General features: G+C 35.8%; 1 protein-coding gene across 1 annotated transcript in view; it reads right to left on the bottom strand.

Moving 5' to 3' along the window:
• CTNNA3 (catenin alpha 3) overlaps positions 1–24,623 on the bottom strand; it is a 1,592,500-nt gene that overhangs the window by 217,551 nt on the left and 1,350,326 nt on the right. Inside the window, exon 14 of the mRNA XM_008695933.2 lies at positions 23,021–23,172. Coding sequence (XP_008694155.2) covers positions 23,021–23,172 — 152 coding nt within the window. The remainder of the gene's footprint in view (positions 1–23,020; positions 23,173–24,623) is intronic.

Raw genomic sequence — 24,623 nt, 5'->3', positions numbered from 1 at the left:
TCACAGCTGAAGGCTCCCCGAGATCTCCCTGCAGAGTTTCTTACAACTTCAGGTGAAGCCACAAGTATCTCAAACTATAAGTTAAAAAAATTAAATAAAGACAAATAAAGAACGACCTGTATAACCATATTTGAGTTATTGTGAAAATTAATTAATCCAAGAAAATCAACCTTGTAAAGAAATGAAAGAAAATTAATCTGATAAATTCCTTTAAATGGTCTTACACCCTATATTTGGGGATGTCATTAAGACCCTGGGCTAATTTAATAGGACATTATTTAATACTGGTGAACTAAGAGAATAATCAAAGGCCCAGAAGTGGACAGTGTAAGAATATTATATGACTATGGCCTGCAAAGAGCAACTCAATTAAAAAAGAAAAAAAAAAAAAAAGGAGCAATCATATAGCTAAAATTAAAAAAAAAAAAATCAAGACCGAAAATACCAGAAGTCACCAATCAAAATAAAAAGAGGGAAAATCTAAATTATTGTTTTAAATGTTAACTGGAGCAAAGGACATTTGTTAAAAAAAAAATAAGTAAATAAATAATTTTTTAAAATTCCAAATACATTGGACTACTCAAAACTAATTGAGATAGATAGTAAACTTAAATGTAAAACTCGTGTCCATTTAGCTCCTAGAAAAAATGTAGAAGCATATCTTCGCAACTTTGTAGTAGACGAATATTTTTAATTAATTAATTTTATTTTTTCTTTGTACAAGATGTAAAAAAACTCACTAACTATAAAAAGTTATAAGTTGATTTCACATAATTAAATTTTTCTGCTTATCAAAAAATACCATTAAGAAAATGGAGAAATAGGCCAAAGACACAGATTGGGGACAAAACTATAATCACCATACACATATCCAATAAAAGACTACTACCAAGAATATATGAAGAACTCCTACAGATCAACAATAAAAATACAAAAAATTTGGTCAAAAAATGTGCAAAGAATGTGAACAGATACCTGAAAAAGAAGATACACAGATAGTCAATAAGAATAGAAAAATTGCTCAATATCTTAATCACTAGGAAAATTTATATTAAAGCCATTAGGAGATACCATTTTGTATTCACTAGAGCAAGCAAAATGAAGGGAACTGGCAATCGTAAATGTTAAGAAGTAAAGCATTCAAAACTCTCAGACATTGCTCGTGGGAATATAAAGTGGTATAAATATTTCAAAAAGGAGTTTGGGAGTTTCTTAAAAAGTTAAACATACGCCCTTGCAATTATCCAATGCCCCTGTAATTCCACTATTAAGAATATAATTTATTAAGGAGAAATAGAAATTCTAACTTAATGTCGGTAAGAATGTCCATGGTTTCCTCGCTAATGTAGCCCATTAAGTGAGAAAAACCTTAATGTTTTTAACAGGAGACACTGTGGTTTATTAATACAATGGAATACTATTCATCAGTAAAAAGGAGTGTGCTATTGATATCAGCAACAATAGGGATGAGACCAAAAATATTATGCTAAGCAAAAGAAGACAGATGGACACAAAAATAAATAATTCATAATATGTAAAATTCATCATAAAGTAAATTTATTAGTACTAATTCCTGTGGATTTTTGCTCAGCTTGTTCGTGAGAAAAGAATGAACAATTATCCTTAGATTTTCAATTGCCCTCAGGATTCCCTATTGTCAAAATCCATACCAATTTCAAACGTCGTTTATTGATTTTTTATCTAGGCTTATTTTCAAAAAGCAGTCAAGTGATCACTGAAATGAATTTTCTCTAATCCAGTTTGATGCTGTTGACATTGTCTTGTTTTCTGTTTACACAGCATACAAAAATATTAATATTTCTGCAGACTAGTTCAATGCTAGAACTCTTTTACCTAAAAGAATGATTATAGTATTTAAAATTACTAATTGAATTGTGAAATTTCTCTGTTTGCCTCTAGAAACTTTACACACCATATTCTCAGTATACATAACAATGGCATGGTAAAGAGTCATATTAGTGCAAAAGTACGGGACACCAGAACAAAACTAGTTCATAATCTTGGAATCAAAATATCCTCAGGAGCACAGTAGTGACATAATAGTGGATTAAAATTGGCAGGTGCAAAGTTTCCAGCACATCCAGATAATGTTGCAGCTCTAATAAACTTGCTGTTTTACCATTATTTTACCAGCAGGTGGTAAAATTGCTCCCTAATCCAATATTCTACAGTGACTCAACCACTCTCTGTCTATGCTTCTATTGTTTCGTCTTCTCTTGCCATTACAAACTCTACATTCTCTCAAAATTTATTTCTGCTTACTCAGAGGTTTTTTTTTGTTTGTTTGTTTAATAAGGTCACCTCACTACTACCTTTTATCTTTGTGTTTCTGGCTTCTGTACGGCTCCTCATTATTGCTATTTCTATGTGACCTTTTTTATATAAACCACAAAAGAGGATCCGACTGAATTGGCCAATTACCACATATGGTAGATAATATCAGTACTGGAGAGTATACACCTCTCATATTGGTATCCTTATAGATTATTGATCTTTGAATGAGAAGTGATCCCTGCTCCAATAATCCGTGGCTAGATTTGCAGTCATATAGAACTAAACACAGTAATGCATGCATTAGGAATCCCTCGGAAGGGAGCTGTGAAAATGCCAGGAACACAGAGGCTCTCTGGAAAGAGAATTGTAGCCAGAGGTCACCTTGCACAGTCTGCCCCAATACATTCATTTATTATGGTCTCCTTTAGGGCATTGCTTTCATTCAACGGATCTGTGTTCATATTGGTGAAGCAGTACCATATGATTAAAACCATACCTTTGAAATTCTTTAAATACCTGCCAGTTGAAAATGACCCCTCATATTCTTCATTTTCTAAATCTTCTTAACCATTTGGTGCGTTTGTTTTGTTAGGGACAAATTTTAGAATGATTTTGTCAGTTTCAAAGAAACCTTTCTTGAAAATTAGGTTGCAGCTGCATTTTTATAGGTTATTCAAGGGTAAATTGGCATCTAAAATATTGACTCTCTCCACCAAGTCACTCTAGTAGACTAAAATCCATTGAACTAAACTCTTATAATCCAGAAATTCCAATAGTTCCATATTGGTGAAATGAAATTAAACAAGAGAATACTAATTGCAGTATGGCTCAGCAGCTATATAAGAAACGTTTTGTGATATTGCAGTATATCAAAATGATTTAAGAATATAAGAATGATACTAATTTCTCTAATATGATAGTTCAGAAATTGAAAATATAAACCTTGATCGAAAAATAATACAAGAACTATTTTGTAAGCAGCTACTATGTCCCAGAGTTCCAAGTGCTTAACATGTATGGAACATTTAATCCTCAGTGGGGGATTTATCAATTCCATTTATCAAATGAGGAAACATTTGTAAGAGGTTAAGCAACTTGCTTAATGTAACCCAGCTATTAAGTGGTGAAAAGAATGAACTCCTAAGTTCTCCAAGTTAGATCTAAAGACTGTATTCTTAAGTATTATGCTAGATCTATCCGTGAAATATGAAAAGCGTCAATTTGGGGTGCCTGGCTGGCTGAGTTGGTAGAACACGCAATTCTTGATCTCAGGGATGGTGAGTTTGAGTCCTGCTGGATATACAGTTTACTTAAAAAAGGCAACAATTTAATCTAGCAGACAGCATTTATTTGTGATCTATATTGACTGTTACATATGTTTAAAAAACTTTAAAAAGAATGTAAGTTTTTGTGAAAATAAAAATCAATATCTATTATCACTACATTATCTATATTTCCCAAATCTTTGTGTGATTATCAAATAAAGTATCAAAACCAACCTATTAATTTGAGAACGTATTTTGAAGTGTATTTGCCTTAGGCATCAAAATACTTATAAAAATTAATCAGTTCTTAATTAAAATCATTACTCTTGTCATTTTCATTTTAATATTCCTCTCTAATTTTTAATTTCAGAAAAAGTCATTCATTCACTTATTCCTTCAAAAACAAGTTACTTATGATCTGCTATGTGCCAGGCATCATAATGCCATAGTGATGAAAGGAGACTTGGAACCATAGTCTTGGTTTTCCCTAGAGCTTAGATTCTAACAGAAAACATGATAAATAGTTGTAATCATTGCTATTATTGGCAGGTATAAGGTGCTGTGTGAATATACTGGGATACCTAATTCATAAGCTGGGTTGAGAAAATCCTTCCAGAAAGAAGTGACATCCAAACAGATACCCAAGGATGAGTAAAAATTTTTATAGAGAAAGGGTAAAGGGTCCAGACAGAATGACAAAATGATTGAATGTTCAGAGGTGGTAGGACTTGGTGAGTAATTTGAAAAGGGACTATCAGAGGACGATGGCCATGTTTCTGGCTCCAGAGCTCAGGAAAATATTAATATTTCCTTCAATTTTCATTTTTAAACTGTTTTTATACGGATGATCTCCATTTAATCTGAGAACAACCTTTTGGGGGATACAAAGGTATTTTTCTAGCTTAAAATATAAAAGGGTTTGCCTAAAGTCTCAGCTGAAGGGAAGGTGATTAGTGGAAAGCACACAGAATTAATTTCTTTTTACCACTATTTCATTTCTACTCCACTTTAGAACACACGTTTAATTCTGTCTGAAGTACAATATGTCTTCTTTCAATCTAGATTGCTATCCGAATTCAGGCCTATGTCATATTATCCCCTTTGCTACCTAATGCAGAAATTCCTCACTGGCTATCCTGACAGGAGCAATCCATCATCATTGCATCATGGCTGGCAGAACAATTTTGATCAACTACGTGAATACCCTTATTACCCTCAAGTGCAGAGTGCACTTAAATATTTTGTATAATGGCCAAACAGATGCAGAAGGACAATACATCTCTGCACAAGGCTTCTGCAAGTCTCTCTCTTGTTCTGTTACCCTCCCTCTTGTTTTCTAATCCATACTGATATTTAGCAGGTTTTTGCTAAATGTTCTAATTGAGATAAAAAGGTTCATTGGACCACACGACAAGGGTGTGACAAGGGTCACAAGAATCCCTTTCTGACAGTTCGAGCTCCATGTACCTCCACTGCCCAGTTATAACTGAGATAGAAGTGAGATAGCCAATGAGGACTCAGAAGCCATAAAGCATTCTCTTGGGATACCTTATTGAAATGGTGACAAGACGTCACCAATGGTCTAGCTCAGCAAGGGGCAGGCACTTCAAACTGGTTAAACTGTATCCACCACAGCACTGGGCAGGGGAGCTTTACCTTCACAGTAGTTTTGCATCCAAAGCCCTGCTGTCTCTGTCTCTGTCTCTCTCCTTCTTTTGTTTTTTGGATGGGGGATGGTTGTTAAGTGTCCTCCTGAGTCGCTAAAAAGGGAGTTGGCCTTAGAGTAGTTCCAACAGGAAGAAGCAAAGTCTAGAGACACCAGAAGAGTCACTTTTGTATAATCTAGGCAATATGTCTGTGGCTATCCCTGAACAGCAACAGGAAGAAAGAATGTTTTCAGTGTAGATGACAAATTATCACTCAATAGTGATTGACACTCTGCTAGTATTGTCTCCTTTACATGGAGCACTAAAGTACTCATCCAGAAAGAGCCTGGAGAGCCTCACATGCCTACGCATTTTTCCCATATGGTCTAGGCAAGCCTGGTCCCTCAGACATCCTTTGTTACTCTGACCCTCCAAAACAGACAAAACTACTCAATATACCTCATGGGGTAGAGGTGGGGTTGGGGGGTAGAGGGGTCCAGCTTTTGCTCTAGACTCTCTTAAATCTATTTGTTACTGATAAATCTTATATCTCTTCTTTAAAATTAGACTTTTGCTTTTCAAAAATCTTTTCTTCTTACCTCTCAAAAAGCCCTGCTTTTGCAAATGAATAGCTTTAGCTTCAAAACAATTGTTTCTTAAAGAGGATTTCTTATGAATCCAAATTTGCAAATAGGAGAACCGGATGAGGCCTGACTGCAAAGCAAGTCCGTATTTGCATAAAATATTAAAAGGATTCTGAGAAAATAGAAAAGTTCTATGTTAGAGTCCAGTCCTGTCCCATGTTTGACTCTAAGTGTCAGTGTTAGGGCCAACTTGCAAAATCAATGCAGATGGAAGAATTGACCTGCAGGTAGAAATTTTAGTGACAGGAGCAGCTTTTCAGCCTTGACTTGTTTACTTGGCTATGAATTCCTATCTTTACTCAAATTTCTTCAAGCTCCAAACAAGCAGAGTTTTAAGTAGGGAACAGCAGGATAGGTAAATGACAGGAAGTTTATACTTAGAAACCCTTTGTAAAACAATGTGCAATGCCTAGCAAACCATTATTTTTCCCCCTTTAATCTTACCTTCTTTATAACTGAATTTAATTTTGCTTTCTAAATTTTTAAGGATAGTTCAGAAATACTAAAATTAAGCTACCACATCTCTAAATCCAGAAACTCTGGATACGACGTTAAGATCACCTTTACCTTAGTGAGTCATAAAGGCAGTAGGGTAGCACAGTAACCCAGGTTTTGGAACCAGTTAGAAAGGTTTGATTGTGAATCGTGTTGGACACTGTCTATCAGAGTGACTTTGGGAGAGTAATTTTAAATTATTTGTTTCCCTTCCTGCCAATAAGATGGTTATTTGAATCCCTTCCTCACAGGTTTCTTTAAGGGTGAAATGAGAGAATGTATGTGAAGTTCCTGCCAGGTAACAACCTCTCAACAAAACTTTCTCCCCTCAGGCTAGATTCTTTATCAGCAGCTCAAGGATATAGCTTTTACTTCTACTTGATCTTCTCAGTTTCTGTTGGGAATTTTATTTTAAACTGAAGGGCATTTTCTCTTTACCTCACTTCTTAAGCAAATTCAATACATTTAAATTATTTCCCTTGATCTTCCTACCTCATCTTCTCTTCCAGAGAAGTTAATTTGACCTTCCCCTCAAGCTACTTGTCACTTGTTCTTTTCTTCAGTCCTTTTATTAATGTATTCCTGTTCTTAGCCAGTGATCTCAAATACAATTCTTTAAGTGATTTTTAAAAATATACATGTGTTTAATTAATACAATACATTCTACTAAACACATTGTATTACAATTGCATTGGATTAATACAGTGTGTTTGTCTTTTGTTCGTTTGCATCTGTGGTTGTGGTAACACCAAAAGTGCACTGAATTTGGAGTCAGGAGATCAGTGACTTTGACACTAACTAGCTGTATGCACTGAGACAATATATCACTTCACCTCTATAGAACTCAAAGCCTTCTAAAGATTTTGAGCATGTGATTTTTTTTTTACTCAACTCAGCTCTATCATTTTGGGATTTAGCTTTGGCAGCAATACAATGCTCCACTAATGACATTATGTTGGCTTTCCATATTTTTCAACCCATGACCTCAGATGACTATTTGCTTCCACTCTTCCTTGTGTTTTCTCTCTGGGTGCCTTTCCCACTTTCTTCTCTTTCATACTTTTCCCACCTATAGGAAAAGCTTATAAGAAAGAGATGTATCACCAACAGTTTTATGGGTTCATGCTAACTTTTATTTTGGGCTGAAACTAAGACAACCTAATGTATGGCACTGCAGAATTATAAAAATCAAATCAAGCTTCCTAACGGTAGGTATACAATGGTCTTATTTTCACTAAAACAAACAAATAAACAAAAGATATATAGAGACGATCAAGTATATGTGTTAGAATTTATGTAGAGAATGATCTGAAAGGATACAAACAAAAGTGCTAAAAAGCAATTAGCACTGGAAGAAAACAGTGTGTCAACAGAGGAATAGGCATAGTCAGGTTTTAAATGTTTATCATAAACTATTCTGTATTGTTTAATATGTTATCACAAGCATGCGCTATTTTTATAACAAAAAAGCTATCACTGAAAATATTTGTTTTTATTTTTATATAATTTTTTTACAAAGTGGCTTTGTAGTTTACTATAAATTGGGTATAAAGTTATTAACAAGATAGTGATTCAAGGTGGAGGAATGTTACACAGAAAACAGCCAGTGGGTGAATCTGTTTTCAGCTCTGGCCCGAACAGGAAGGAAGGGTTGCTTTCTTCTGAAAGTGATTTAAGATTGCTCTTCTCATGCATCTATGGCAAGAAAACTAATTAGGGTAATTAAAATATAATTGGAAGAGGAAACACAGGTAGGACTAAATCTTTACATTACAGAAAGTACTGAGAGCTAGGCAAAAGCCAACCCTGGAGTTAACAGAATAGAATATGGTGGCAGGATTTTGCAGAACATATTGGAGCAAAGCTAATCTTTCCAAAGAAATCGATAGGTAAAGATCGCATTTAAAGACAATTCTTTCAGAAGTACACAAAGACTAATGACTCTGCAGATATCCATTAAGACACAGGGGAAAAGAAGCCTTCCAACCAAAGATAGCATGATTCAATAGCAAACACTGTAAGAAGAGCAAAACAAAAACAAAAACAAAAAAACTGGGCTAGAATCAAGACACAGTCATCATCAAATCAAGTTCTTATCAAAAGCCTACATATAATATTACCACTGTATGATTTTATGCCTACGTAAAGTATAAATAGGTGACTTTCAGAGTGTGGGTTCAGTCATTGTCAGGGTATCAGGTTTATTCTGTTGTTGTTCCCCCATTATGGTATGAGGACATCATGGAATGTCCTAAGGACTCCAAAGGGAAAAAAGAGAACTGTTTATTCTCTCTCAGAGCACTACACATTTCAAAAAGTCTAATTTCTCTCTTCCTGTCCTAAATTCTCTACTTGTATCTAAGCTGCATAGAAGTGCACTGGTCCCAACAGGCTGTCATTTTCTCAACCTGTAATTGCAGTATTTAGCTCTTTTTGCCCGCTGCAGCCTTACTCATCAGTTTCAGGAAACCTGACATCAGTGCCCTGCATATCTAAACACACGTTACCTAACTGATCGGTTACGTCCCCAAATACGTATCTTCTTATCCTACCAGTTCTCTATGTGACATTCTGCACAGCTGAAAACCTGTTGTCTTCGCTTGGGACTCAGCACTCTTGATTTTCTTCTCATTTTCCCTGTCACTTCTTGTCAGTCTCCTTTGCTATCTACTCCTCCTCAGCTTGAATTTTAAATGTGTTCGTTCCTATATAATTTTTTTTTTCTTTTCTAATATACCCTCTCCAAAAGTGAGTACTTCTATGCTAAGGGAAATCAAATTTCTATAATAGAACAAATTTACGTGCTAAGTTCCAAAATCATATATCCAATGACCCATGTATCTATAAAATAAGCAAATTTAATATCTAATGAGCACACTAAAATGGAATTAAGCTTCTACCCCAAATTGGTTTCTCCAAGTCTCCACTAGCTCATTTAGTCACACATTCATACAATGGCCCAAAGTAAGACACCAAAGAGGCAAATTTGTTTCTCCAATTTCCCTCAATTTCACATTTATTCCCTGCAAACTGGGTAAATTTTATCTCCAAAATACATTTCAAATCTGTCCACCTCTTCTACCAACTCTCTAGTCCAGCACTGTCCAATACAAATATAACGCAAGCATAATATACAATATTAACTTCTCTAGCAGTTACATCAATAAAATAAATAATAATTAATACATGTTAAGCTGTTATTTTGGATATATTTGGTTAAAATATATTACTAACATCAATTCGCCACATATAAATATAAAAAAATAGATGAGATATTCTATTCTTTTTTTCTTGCTGAGTCTTCAAAATTTATTATGGGTTTTACACTTACGCAGCACATCTCAATTCACACTAGCCAAATTTCAAGTGTTCAACAGCCACGTGTAACTCTTGCACTGAACAGTGTGGAGCTGAACTACATCAGCACCATCGCTCACGTGAGAAGACTACCGCAGACTCCTCCTATGTGATATTCTCACGTCTACTCTTGCCAACCCCACCCGCAACAACATGTTTTCCATGGACTAGTGAGAACTGAAAACAACAGAATTCTCTGCTCTGAGTTAAACAATAACAGGCCTGGAGAGACTTTCTTATTCTCGTGCCCATAATACTAAGATCAAGCAAAAATAACTTAACTGCTTTTTCTAGGAAATACCTGCTCCTGGAAGAGAAAACGGACCCAGCTAACCCGTTAAATTATCAAGACTGACAAGCTCATCTAGATTTGTTTCAAGATCTTCAATTCACTGTGTTCTCCCACCCAAATATACTATATAACCAAACCCCAACCAGTGTTCCCTCTTGAAGTTGACCTTAAAATCCCTCAGCATAGGCCTTAAAATGATTCAAAGAGCCTCACTTCATTTCCCCATTTTGAGACACTAGTAAGACTGTTTACTGCTCTAAGTCTAATAAACTTAGTTTTGCTTGATAAACACCTTTTTCAGAGGTCTTTTGGAAAGTTGGCAGTCAACAAAAGCAAGAGAGAACTTCTTAAAATGCAAATGGGATCATGCCACTCACGTGTTAGAGATATTGTAATAGTCCCCAGTGCCTTGGAATAAAATCCAAACTATTTAATGTATCTGAAGAGGCCCAAATAATCTATTCTCTGTCCAACTCTCTAAAATCATATTATGTCACTGCCCTTCCTCACTTCACTAAGCCTTAGACTCAGCGCCTCATTCCTGTTCTTCAGGTATAACGAGCGTTTCCCCAATCTTGTCATCTTTGGGTTTATTCTGTTCTGTCTGAGACATTCTTCCATCCTAAAATTGCTGACTCCTCCTGATTCTTATTAACTAAGACAAATTTGATCTCCTCAGAGAGGTTTTCCCTGACAACTGTACTTAAAATGTTGTTATCTCTTATGCCAATTTTCTCTCCATCACATCATCCTGCTTACTTCCTTCATATCATTCATCACAACTGCCTTGTCTATATCTTTCTCTAATTGTTTACTTTCTGTCTCTCTTCACTAGAATATAAACTCCAAGTGAAAAAAGATCTTGCCTATCTTATCTATCTCTATATGCCTAAATGTCTGACAAATTCATCAGTACATAGTAGGTATTCGATAAAACATTATCAAAATAAATGAACCAAAATAAGTCAATGAATAGCTTAAAGAATTAAAGAATGAATAGCTTAAAGAATGAGAGAAGGAAAAAAAGGAAGGAAAGACCCCCTAAAGTATGTGATTATAAGCAAGGCAAGTGTGAGTGTCCCCTCTTCTGCATTAGGACACTGTAAAACGATATGTTTAAGGTAGGAAATCAGGGCTCCACAGCTACTATATAATGTAACTGAGACCAAGATCAAGGTCTTCCAATTTCTAATCCAGTGCTCATCACAGCATAGCACACTGTCTTCCAACCTGATCTGATTGATGTGGTTCTTTTGAAGCTAACGTGTAAAGCTTCGGATTTAATAATGAAACAAGGCATCTGAAGGAGAAAATGATTCTCTGTGCATTAATTGGTGAGTTCATATCTTTTTGCATTTACATCTCCCACTTGCATTTCGATTAGCAGTTTCTTCTGTCAATTTAACACCAAAATCCTCTGTAATCAGTGGCATGTTATATTCTGGAACAGACTCAATGAGTCCCTGAAGCTGGCAAGACAGCACTTCAATCCCTTCACCTTGGCTGCTCTAGTGGTGAGCATGCCTGTCAGTCTGATTTTGTAAATCTCCTATGAGGGAGCTAGGCAGTTAGAAATACTGTTGGCATATGCTTGGCTTTAGCTCATTTCAAATACAAAATGCTGGCTGGCTCCAAACACAAGCCTCACTTATCTTTTTATTATTATTATTATTATTATTATTATTATTATTATTATTATTATATCACTCTTCCAAAATCCCTTTTAAAAGGTTTCATATCCTAAGGAAGAGCAATTCCTGAAAATTACACTTGATTGATTTATTTAGTGAGGCATAAATAGTAAATAAGCATCTGATTAAAATTCCTACTCTCCTTTAATAGTAAATATATTGTAAAGGATTGTTTGTTGTCTACCCAATCACTAATTTCTGCTTTCTCTCTTGCTAAGAGAACCTCAATTTTCAAATATTAGGAAACTTGTGGTGGATGACTGAGGCAGGGGAGGAGGAGGCTACCTCCCCATCCAAACCCCATGGAATGAATCCTGAATGTTCTATGCCAAGCCTAGTAATTCTGTTCCTCCTGACATTTGTCAAGGTTATGTATCTTTGACATGGCATAAAACATACTAATAATCTGGATTCTTTTTATTTTCCCAGTCTTTCTCCACCTATACGCTGGAGTCCAGGTACTTTGGCATAATTACAATTCTCTAAATATGTTTTTATTTCTATTTCCTTGTAAATGTCCTAAAGCATAATTCCAACTCTACAACTCCTATCCATACAACAAAGGTCACCAAATGATTACATCTTTGCATAATTTTCTCCATGACAGAATTAAAAACTCTTAATTACCAATGATGATTCTATATACTTCCATCATAACACCTACTACTATAAATTCTTATCATTGGCTCACATTTCTCTTTATTCCACAAGAACACTAGTTAATTAAGAACAGGGATCATGCCTCACTCATGTTTGTGTTTTTAAAACTTAGCACGGTGCTTGACAGACAGAAAGGACTCAAATATCTTTCCAGAGGTTGACTGAAGAGACTATATAACAGGTAGAAAATTATTCTTTACCATAATGCCTTCTTCATTCTTTGCCATCCAGGTTCATGACAATTTTGTATTCTACGTACATTTTTCAAACCTTTATTCTATCTTGTACTTTCTAGATGATACTATTTCAGAGGAATTTTTTAGAGAGATGTATCGGAAGGACTTTATGTAGCTTAACATCTTAAATAGGCAATGAATACAGTTATAGAAGAAATTAAAATATGGTAATTTAAAATATTGTTATTCTATTATAAAATATTATATTCTATTAACTAGAATATTTTACTAATGAGAATGCCCCAAAACTTGTTATTAAACAAATGATTACCTGCAACATTATAACAATATTTCCACTGGTTTATTTTCCTACTTAAAAGCAGTAAGCTTTTCAAGCCAACTTATGGTAAAAAAGTTAATCAGTAAAAAATTATTAGTAGTAATGATGGACACAATGGTAAGAGTATTACAATAAGTGGAGCACATTATGTTTTCCAGAGATGGGCTCAGTATTATTTCCCATCCCATATGTTCCTTTTGAACTTTACACTCTTCCACTGAAAGGTGAAGTTCATGTCACCTCCTCTTGAATTGGGGAGGATTTTGACTTGTTTGTGAACAATAAATTATGACAAAAATGACAGTGCATGATTTTGGAGATTAGGTTAGGAAAGGAAACATTGTATGTGCTTTGTTTGCTGCAACACTTGTCCTTGGATTCCTGAAATGCCATGCAAAAAAAGTCTCAACTATCTGGAGGCTGTCACACTCTGAGAAAGCTAAACCACATGAAAGCTAAATGCAGTTTTCCTTAGTCTTCCAGTACTGAGTTCAGACATCAGATATGTGAGTGAATAAACCTATGCCCTTTCTGAATTCTGGACCCATAGAATTTTTGAACGTAATATAGTGGTTGTTATTTTATGCCGCTAAGTTTAAGATAATTTGTTGTACAGCAGTAATAACTGGAAGAAAGAGTGTGACAAGGAATGGTTATGTGTTCACTAAACATTTATTCTTCTTAGACATACAGGAACAAGATAGTTCCTGCTCCTTTGAAATGTATTTCGGTCCCATTTGACTGAATATTGGCCAATGGGATGTAGAGAGAAGTATGCCACATTGAGGTCTGGTCATCAAACTTCCTGTTCAATCTATCACTGTCTCTTCCCTTTCTCCAGTGACAGTGGAGGCCATATGATAAAGATGGCATGTCAAAAGATTGGAGAATCCTGAATCACTGAGTCATCACCTAGAAACTTATCCAGGAAAATTGGCTAACAGCAGAACAATATATAAATGATAAATAAACTATCAATGAAATAATCTACTGGGATTTGTGGGGTTGTGTTAGAGCAACTAGAATTTGTTATTTTGACTAATACACATAACAAATTCTTTGTATTTGTATTACTATACTGTAATACTAATGCAAATTCAGTGAGCATTTATAATGTGGTATAAAACTTTGTTTAATGTTGTGCATGTGTTATCCCATTTAAACTCAGATCAACCATATTACTAGGCCAGTATGTTTGTTTTCCTTATTTTACAAATGCAAATCCAAAGTTGAGAAACTATCTGATTTACTCAGGGTCACAAAGATATTCCAAAGAGGGGAATTTCCTTGAAGATGGAGCGTTGTGAGACAAACCTAAAATAAGATTGTCTTCCAGAGTTAAATTTGCAAAATCTGTTGGAAGAGATTAGCTTGTATAAATGTATTGTTGAAAATGTGTTAAACAGGTAGTCTAAATTTATTCCCAGACCATGAATTTTGGTTATAATAGAAGATATGCAAAAAATCCTGGTTTTATTTTCATTTTTTTAAAGTAAATAGACCACTATGGACTCATTTGAATGTATTTTACAGCCATTTTTAAAGGTTAGAAATAATTTTTGTTATAGAATCTTCCTATATTTTATGACTTTAATTAAATTTCTGATTTCTTTTCCAAAGAGTGCAATATAAGACAATATAAAACATATTTTAAATTACTAAATTTGTGGATAATTTTGTGACTTTTCAGAAGCTCTAACACCAAGGGTCTGATAACGGAGGATCATGTATATAAAATACACTTCGGCAAGATCCACAAACTCCATCCTCGATGATCTTTCGTCTACAACCCGACAGCGAATGCATACAATCAAGAAGTCTTGTGGGACCATTCTACAATCATCATCATCTTTAAAAAGGAATCTTGTCACCTGAACAAGGTAACATGAAGGATTTTTATCTTTTATTTTTTTAAGACTTTATTTATTTATTTGAGAGAGAGAGAGAGCATGGGAGCAGGGGGAGCAGGAGAGAGAGAAGCAGGCTCCCAGCTGAGCAATGAGCCTGATGCGGAACTCGATCCCAGGACCTAGAGATCATGACCTGAGCCAAAGGCAGATGCTTAACTGACTGAGCCACCCAGGCGTCCCACATGAAGGACTTTCAAAACAACTATATATTCAGTTTTAGAGAAGTTTGTACTGAGAGGAATATCATTGATACACACGTGTATATCCATTTGTGGCCACAAAGTACAATATATAGCAGAATCCTTTGTACTTTCAAAACTATCTCAAACCAAAGATCAAGTGAATTTTAGTTCTTTGTGAAAGTGTTTATCAAGGTAGTTTCTTAGTGTCTGTCACTTTTTGTAATATAAAATACAAAAAAGTAATTTTTTTCTTCCCATTAATTCCTCGAGGTCCAGTGATTATGTTTCAAACAAGCGACAAGTTTGACAACTAAATCAATCACTGTATTTAATTGTAAAAAAGCCTAAAACCTGATTTCATTTTAATGGTCTAAAAAGCATTTCTTTTTTTTTTTTTAAAGATTTTATTTATTTATTTGACAGAGAGAGAGAGATAGCCAGCGAGAGAGGGAACACAAGCAGGGGGAGTGGGAGAGGAAGAAGCAGGCTCATAGCGGAGCCTGATGTAGGGCTCGATCCCATAAAGCCAGGATCACACCCTGAGCCGAAGGCAGACGCTTAACCGCTGTGCCACCCAGGCGCCCCTAAAAAGCACTTCTTTTATAGAGCCTGCATTCTTGTATGAGGAGACAGAAAATAGATAAATAAACAAAAAGTATATAATATATCATTTGTCATGATAAGCACTATGTAAACACAAACTTGGGTAAGAAGACAGAGAGTGGCTGAAGTGAGATATGCTATCTCTATATACAGATCTATATAAGATCTATACAGGATGATATAAAACTCTAAGGATGGAACAGACCTAAACAAGTCTGCTGTGCAAATTCTTGGAGAAAGCATATGGTTAGAAAGGACAGTAAGTGGAAAAATGCCAGAAGTGTAGGCATGTCTGGCAAATACAAGGAACAGAGAGAAGGGCTGTATGTCTGAATCTGAGGGAGCAGAGGGGAGCATTATAGGGTAGGTATTCTTCAACAAACTGCCCAAAAGGTAATTTGGGGGATTTATGTGTTTATAACTGGCCCATCAACAAAGGGAAGTCAGTCTAGTAGAAGGGCTCCTGTTGTGCAAAAACACTGGGCTAGTTCCTTTTCCTGAGATAAAGGAAAATGTTCTGAACCAAATGCCCTAAGACCCAGATTTCAACCTGTTACTTCCCCTTATCAGAGTGTGACCTCAAGTGCCTTACTTCATTCACGGACCTTTTGCTCTCAGTCTCCAGAATATTTCTCTCTTTGAAACTACATCATTTACTGAAATATACTGAATATATACTGGATACTCGAAATATAAAATTCTCAATATCTCTCTTTCTGTTACGTATGCCAAGGTATATTTTCTAAGTCATCATTTTAGAAATGGTATTTTTCAGATCGTTTTCTCTAGAAGACTTACTGAACTCTCCAAAAGTTACTTTTGAAATGTAGGTACATAACCAAACATCTTATCTGAGGCAAACGATCAACACACTATAAAAGTTTTTAAGATTAAAACAAAATATAAAATAATAAAAACTTATTATTAGATTTAATACCTAATATAAATTTACTAACTTAATGACTAATTCAAATTTATTCATAATTAATAAAAATCATTAAGTGATAAACATATCAAAAATAAACAACAGAAAAATTCCTTATGATTTGACAACTAAACATCTTCCCCGCATTATTCTCCTATTCACAGGGCTAGCCATTTTCCAGGAAGGTGTTTTCAAAGACGGATGCTTGACTCCTTATATTCAGCTATCTTGAGTCAAAGGCTCCAAGCAGCACTTGCATAGAGTCCTCTGAGTGCAGGATTGTCTGCCTCAGAGCCCTTCTCAACCATGGGCTCTCTTGCAAGTCTGGTGGCTTCGACCCTTTGGCAAAAGAAGACTTTCCAGAAGGACTTCAAGCTGAACGTCTTTCTCTCAGCATGAGCAACAGATATCACTGGTTAGAGCTGCTTCATAGCTTAACCAGCATGTTTCTCAATGAACACTCCTTCTCACTCTAGTCACTTCTCTTCCTTTCCTCAAAAGTCTCCTTAAATGGTATATACATAAAGAAGGCCATTAAGTGTGCTGAGCTCATAAAAGTTCATCTCTTTCTGACCAGTGCTAGCAGGGAGTTCTGCTTTTCCTTACCTTAAACTCTGTTTTCAAAGGAAACAGCAAGAGCCTCAGTACAGAATTCTTCCCACTAATGTTTGATTTAAATTTGCATATAAAGCTAAATTTACTTTGCTACAGATATTTTATTAAGTTCTTTTAGAAAGCTCCCTGGTAGCTGGCTTCTTTACAAACTGGTTCTGCTTTTCCAAAAAGGACAGAGTGTTTTAACTGGGATTCCCTGGCAAGACTCCTATGACAATGAAGAGTGGGGACTAAGATGAATTCAGGAAATCTGCTTAACACTGAAGAAATGAAAAGGTATAGTCTCTGTACATTAAATAAATTTGAAATGGTGCCTGAATAGATTCTGCACAGTCAACAAAGGATTCACAGAGCATGAAGAGAGGAAGCTAACATTTGATAGCAGCTAGGCCTATGGAGACAAAGTGTTCCCTGGGGTTGGAAAAATGGGCTTGATAAGGAAATGTGATCATTAGTGCCTCAACACTGTGGGCATCACCCAGTGGGTGGAGGTGATGCACCACGGAGCCTGAGCAGTGTAATCAGGGCCTAGAAACTAGATGAACATGACACTTTATCACCCAAATTGGACACTTCTGAGAGTAAAGGGGGGTATAATCCAAATGTGCCCTAAGGAAAATAAGGCATATATTCACCCTAAATCCCTGCATGTTAAACTCATTTAGCAAGTACTTATTTTATGAAAATTCATTTGTAATCCAAAACCCTTTGGACAAATTGTTATTACTATAACACAAAGAAAAGATAAAGTAGGGGTGCCTGGGTGGCTCAGTGAGTTAAGCATCTGACTCTTGGTTTTTGGCCAGGTCATGATCTCATGGGTCATGAGATGGAGCCCCAAGTCAGGCTCTGTTCTCAGTGCGGAGTCTCTCCCTTTGCCCCTCCCCCAACTCATGTGCGTGCATGCACTCTTTCTCTCTCTCTCTCTCTCAAATAAAATCTTTAGAAAAAGAAAACAAAAAGTGAAGTGCTTGAATGAAGTTGATGAATTTCAACATCCCATAAACCTCAAAAATTGCATTTCAAAGTGTATGGTAATCAAAGGCCAAGCTAAACTTTAATTTTACCTGCTGAACAAGTGGTGCAAAATACCAAGAGGAATGTAAAAAATTCCTTACAGCCCTTGGAGAATCCTAGTAACTAAAGCGTTCTTTGCAAAGTAACAGGGCATGAATATAAAATTTGCAAAGGGAAATGCACAGATAGTTTAACCTACAAAAGAAAATGTAAAAAAAATTAGAGCACCTAGAAGAATGAAAAACGCGTGGCTGAAGAAGAGGGTGGAGAAAAGCGCCAGGGACCTTGCAATGGAAATAAGGATTAGCAGAAATTGCATTGGGTGGTCACATGACTCAAGGAACTTTGAAAGAAAGACAATTCTACTATTCAAATATTTTGGATGATTGGATTTACACAAGAAAACTAGTAAAGGGGCAACTGGATCCTTGGAAAACCCAGTCAAGATTTTAGTAGAGAAGCAAACAGATTATCTAAGACAAGGGTCAGTAAATTTCTCTGTAATGAGCCAAGCGGTAACTGTTTCGGGCTTTGTGAGTTTCTAAGGCCATGACTCAACCTTGCTGTTAGAGTGCGAAGAGGTATCCACTAGTGTGGCTATATTCCTAGAATTAGAATTTCATATAACTTTCACATGTCAAAAAATATTCTTCTTCTCTCAAATTTTTTCAACTACATAAAAATATTAAAATCATTCTTAGCCAAGAGGCCACACAAAATAAGATGGTCAAGCAAATGTGGCCCAAAGGCCATAAGTTTGCCGCCCCCTGACTGAGATAATACACAATAATTTATAAACATGAGAAATAAAAATCGACAAAAGAGGACCCATACCCTAGAAATATTTGGCAAGTAGCCAGTTATAAAGTAGAAAGGCATTCATTTCATTATAATATTCTAAATGCTAGCATTTTCAGTATTTATGCAGGCATTTTCAATTAGTCCTAATTAATACATTTGATATGACTTTATCTAAATGAAATTACTGAGGTGTTGCGTACTGGGTAAAACATTCTTTATTTTTTAAATCGACTCTAGCCATGTAGTTTACCTGCCATTTTAAGTGTAGAATTTGTAAGTTTTGACAAATGAGTATACCCAAGTAGCCAACCACCTTGGATTATACATTTTCATAAAAGAGTCTAGTGGGAATTTGTTTAGGACAGCCTTAAATATGTAAATAAACTTGAGGATTCTTGACACCTTAATAATATTGAGTCTCCCAGTCCAAGAATATGATAAATCCCTTCAAATTTGTGTTTTCTTAATAATATTTCCTAATTTCTAGAGTACAAATCTCCTGGACTCTCCTTCATGGTTTCAAGTACAGCAGCTCTTTTTTTATGTCTTATTTATTTATTTATTTATTTATGCCTTAAAGTGTGTTTGAAGGAAGAATAGCTCTACCTCAAAATTCAGAAAACATTCTTACAAACCACACACTTACCAGTATGTTCTCAGTTGGATAGAATATCAGTTTTTAAGGTCTCATAACACTAAGGTCCTTAACTGGAGCTATCTAGCTGAGATTACAGCCAGATGAAGGGCCAATATAATTCGATATTTTGTTTAGTAATCTAGATGAAAGAACTGAGATTATAATCTCATGTTTCTAATTGATGTTAATTTAGGTACAGTCATAACCAAATAGCTAACAGACACATGAAAAAAATGTTCAACATCACTAGCCATTAGGGAAATACAAATCAAAACCACAATGAGATAACACCTTACACCAGTTAGAATGGCCATAATTAATAAGACAGGAACCAACAAGTGTTGGCAAGGTTGTGGAAAAAGGGGAACCCTGTTGGAGAGAATGCAAGCTGGTACAGCCACTCTGGAAAACAGTATGGAGGTTCCTCAAGGCGTTAAAAATAGAGCTACTCTACAACCCAGCTATTGCACTACTAGGTATTTACCCCAAAGATACAGATTGTATCTTTTCACAGATGTAGTGAAAAGAAGGGGCACATGCACCCCAATATTCATAGCAGCAATGTCCACAATAGCCAAATTGTGGAAGGAACTGAGATGCCCTTCAACAGACAAATGGATAAAGAAGATGTGGTTCATATAAACAATGGAATATTACATGGATGGAACGGGAGGAGTTATGCTAAGTGAAATAAGTCAAGCAGAGAAAGACAATTACCATAGGGTTTCACTCACATGTGGAACATAAGGAATACAGTGGAGGACCACAGGGGAAGGAAAGGAAAACTGAATGGGAAGAGATCAGAGAGTGAGACAAACCATGAGAGACTCTGGACTCCAGGAAACAAAGTGAGGGTCACAGAAGGGAGGAGGTGGGGGGATGGGGTAACTGGGTGATGGGTATTAAGGAGGGCACGTGTTGGGATGAGTACTGGGTATTATATACAATTAATGAATCGTCGAACACTACATCAAAAACTTATGGTGTACTATATGCTGGCTAACTGAACATAATTAAAAAAATGAAAAAAATAACCTGATAAATTAGATGAAGAATCATTTAGAAATATAATAAAGATTAATATGATACAGACTTATGACCAAGAGCAAACACATCAAATCAAAATGGAGAAAAATATACAGGCAACAACAAGGTAAATAATAAAAATAAAAGGAAATCATTGTCTATCCAACAATCGCAGTGTTTAAGAGGGGAAAAAATAAGTTCACAGCAGTTGGCTGTATTACTGGCAATAACATAAGAACAAGTTTTCCACTTTATTTGACTTTGGACAGGCCCTAATTAGACTATGCTTTTTGATAGTCTCTTTTGAGAATTTTGTTGAAAAGTTAAATAAGGACTAGTAAAGAACACAAAATACTAAATTATTCCTATGAGGAAAAGTTAAAAGTAATTGAAGGATGTACCTTGAAAAAGAGATGACTATAGGGAAAAATTACTACCCTCTAAGGCTATTAAATAATTACAATAAATTGTTCTCTTGCCCTACAGAGGACTGCTGGATATGAGAGATATATAGAAATAATGGCAAGATAATTTGATTTGTTATAAGTAAGCTATTTTAATTATAAGGAAATTTTTAAATACTAAAACATACAAATGGGAGAAATTACAAGACTTTTTACAACCATAGATAACTTTTTCAGAAAAAAAAAAATGCATTTCCTACCCTGGTTCACCTATGCTATTTCACTGGCTTAATCTTCTCACATATCCACTGAGGGATACTGGAAATGCAGGTGTTTTACTCTGAAAAGACTATTTCCTGAAATTCATGTGTCTTCACTCAATGTTTCTCTCCTGGTTCTATCTATCTTCTCAGTTTGGGATAATTACCAGTCTGCTAGTCCTAACTAGTCTACATGAGTAAGGTTTAAAATCCTTTTTAGAAGAAGAAAATATTTGAAAAGGTACTTTGCAGCTCAGACATAGTACTCGTACAGTGCTACAGCAATCAATCACATATGAACAAATACTTCCTGGATGCTTTGCAAACACATACGTGAAGCTTTTCTCTTTTGCATATTATTGGCTTTCAGGTTTTCCCATGCTCTGAAGTGCTAGATCCTCTATCTTGACACCTTTAGCCTTTCTCTTAGAATTTCTTTCATAAGCATGCATCTACCCTGCCACTGTCTTCAACTTTTATTGGCTCTTTTCCTTACAAGATCCCCAAACGACTCCATTTTTATATACTGCTCTGCATAACCTAACTATGACATTCAAGCCCGTCCGATATTATTGGTGCTTTGTCCATATATACTCAGAACTTCTAGTTCTATCTTTATAGTTTTATTAACAGTTAAATGTAGAGCCTTTCAAATTAAACTCTATTCATACTTAACAAACTATACTCACGTTCCTACTGAATCTTCTTATTGCAAGCACCTGCCACTCTGCCTGAGGGTTGCTTTTTTTGGCCACAAGAGCTTGACTGATCCACGCAGGAGGCTTTAGTAACACCTTTGAGGAGGGGTAGCCTTTAATCAAGGAAGACTAGGTAGATAAATTGGGTTTTGTTCACCTCAGGTAATTCTGAGGTATATTCTATAGTATTGCCCATATTTCCCAGCAGGATTGAGACCTAGTTGCCAGTAGTGATGCATCATTACATCTTGCTGGTTTACTTCTCCTCCCTGCCTCACTTTTTCTGTCTTACTTCCTCCTAAATAGACTAATGGTAACACAAATCCTTACCTCAGGATCTGCCTTCAGGTGAACCCATTCTAAGATAATATATCCCCATATCTTTACATGGGTATTTCCCAGAAAACCTCTGCTGTTTTAAAAATAAAATTTGAATAAACACCCCACATTAATATTCGAGTAAAACCAAATAATCCTGGTCTCTGTGTATGCAGTATGCCCACAATAAATGGCTCACTTTCACTCTTAAGAAGATGGCATATAGTCTCCCAAACAGACAACTCCCAGACTGGGACAGTTCAAGTGTTTGTTGTTCCTGTCAGCTCCAAGTGAGATTTCTTACAGAACAGTCTGTGAGTCTCTAAACCATGAGAAGTATGAGAGGGTTTGACCATAGAAACACCGTTTTCGACACATTTTCCTACCAATTTCAATACAGTGATGAGAAAGATCCTTTCTTTTCTGTTCAAGAAAAGAAAGCAAATTACTTTATGTATTTTCCTTTGGCTTCTGATCATACTATGTGACACCTCAGTGAATTCCGCACACAAGGAATCCTATCATTTCTGCACACACAGCAGTTAAATGTCCTCATTTGCATAAGTTATAACCAAATACATAAGTGAAAGTATTGTTTGTGACAGTAGATTTGACTTCAGGGATACATACGAATTTCTAAAGTTCTAATGGATTTCAGCATTGACATTATGAAATAGAAATAAAATATTTCTTGCAATCATTCTAAGCATTCCAGATGGTGAGGAGCATTGCAATAATTCAATGGAAAGCAAAGCAAACTTACCCGAATCATCATGACTGAACATCTGATATCATGAACTGTATCATAGATCTTCTTTGAGATGTCCACAAATTGATCATCATCAAATACATCCAAAGAGTTTTTACTTAAGGCTTCTAAGGCAACATTCACTTGTGTTACAAACTCAGGAATTGCTGTTAAAATTAATAAGAAAGAGAAGATTGTCCTGTTTGTATTTTCTGATTTCTGGAGTTTCATAAAAAAAATATGAGACATATTTTTAAATAAATATTTGGTTGATAGAATTTTAATTATTTTTTCATGTAAAAAAACATTTTGGCAGGTAATTTTGGATCTCTGAAAAGTAAAAGGAATCAAAGACAATAAAATACATTTTTATAGAACGTTTTAAAAGATTATCTTTCCTCTTTATGTCATTTTTGTTTCTACCAAGGCTGGAACCATATAATCATTTCTCATCCTATTCAATATAAGCCCCAAGAAATTACCAAAAAGAATTGGTGTGTTAACAACTGAAATTATAAACATAAAGATATTTAAAGAAATAAAGCGTTTGAGTTGCTAAATATAAGAAATTTAATTAAAGGTAATAACTCTATCTCATAGATATAATAAAAACACCATAAACTTCCTTTTTTTTTTTTTTAAGATTTTATTTATTTATTTGACACAGAGACAGCCAGTGAGAGAGAGACAACCAGGGGGAGTGGGAGAGGAAGAAGCAGGCTCCCAGCACAGGAGCCCGATGTGGGGCTCGATCCCAGCATGCCGGAATCACGCCCTGAGCCGAAGGCAGACGCCGCAGACGCCCAAAGACTGCGCCACCCAGACGCCCCTAAACTTTCCTTTATTAAGATGTCTTCCCTATCATCAAAGAGATTAATGGGGAGGGGGTTTCCAAGATCGTGGTGTAGAAAGACCCTGAATTCATTTCCTCTCATGGACACACCAAATCTATGTCTATATGTGGAATAATTCTCACTGAAAAATAACTGAAAACTAGCTAAACAGCTCTCTCCACAACAAGGGATAAAAGGACTACATCAAGACGGGTAGGAGAGGCAGAGATGCAGTCTCCCCAAAATCCTACCCACACAATAGTGAGGAAATTTCATGGGTCCAGAGCTTCTCCCTAAGGAGTGAGGAGTTTGTGCTCCATGTCTGGCATCCAACCCTTTAGGATCTGCACCAGAGAGCTGAAGCCCCCCAAAACATCTAGCTTTAGAAACCAATGGGGCTTACATTCAGGGAACCCAGGGGATTGTAAAATATCCGACACTACTTTTGAGGGGTTAGCACATAGACTCACTCATCCCAGGACCCCGTGCAAAGGCAGAAGTTTGAGAGGTGCTGAACGATGAGTGAAGGAGATTTATTTGCTAATATTATAATATTTGCCAGAGGCACAGGAACAAGTTAGAATGTTCTTTGGGGATGAAGGTGCTGATAACACCATATTTATACTCTCTCTGACTTGCTAGCCCAGGTGGGTGTGGTGAACACAGCCTCCAAAAAGGGAAGGGTGTGCCCGCCAAAGCACTCTTCTCCAGCATTGCTAAAGCTGCAGATGTATGCTGTCCCCANNNNCTTTCCTGGCCACACTAAAGCCATAGACTTTGCATCC

This window comes from Ursus maritimus, unplaced genomic scaffold (assembly GCF_017311325.1).
Source record: "Ursus maritimus isolate PB19 unplaced genomic scaffold, ASM1731132v1 scaffold_7, whole genome shotgun sequence".
Classification (NCBI taxonomy): Eukaryota; Metazoa; Chordata; class Mammalia; order Carnivora; family Ursidae; genus Ursus; species Ursus maritimus.
The sequence above is the reverse complement of the archived record's forward strand: the minus strand, read 5'-3'. Positions and strand labels throughout refer to the sequence as shown.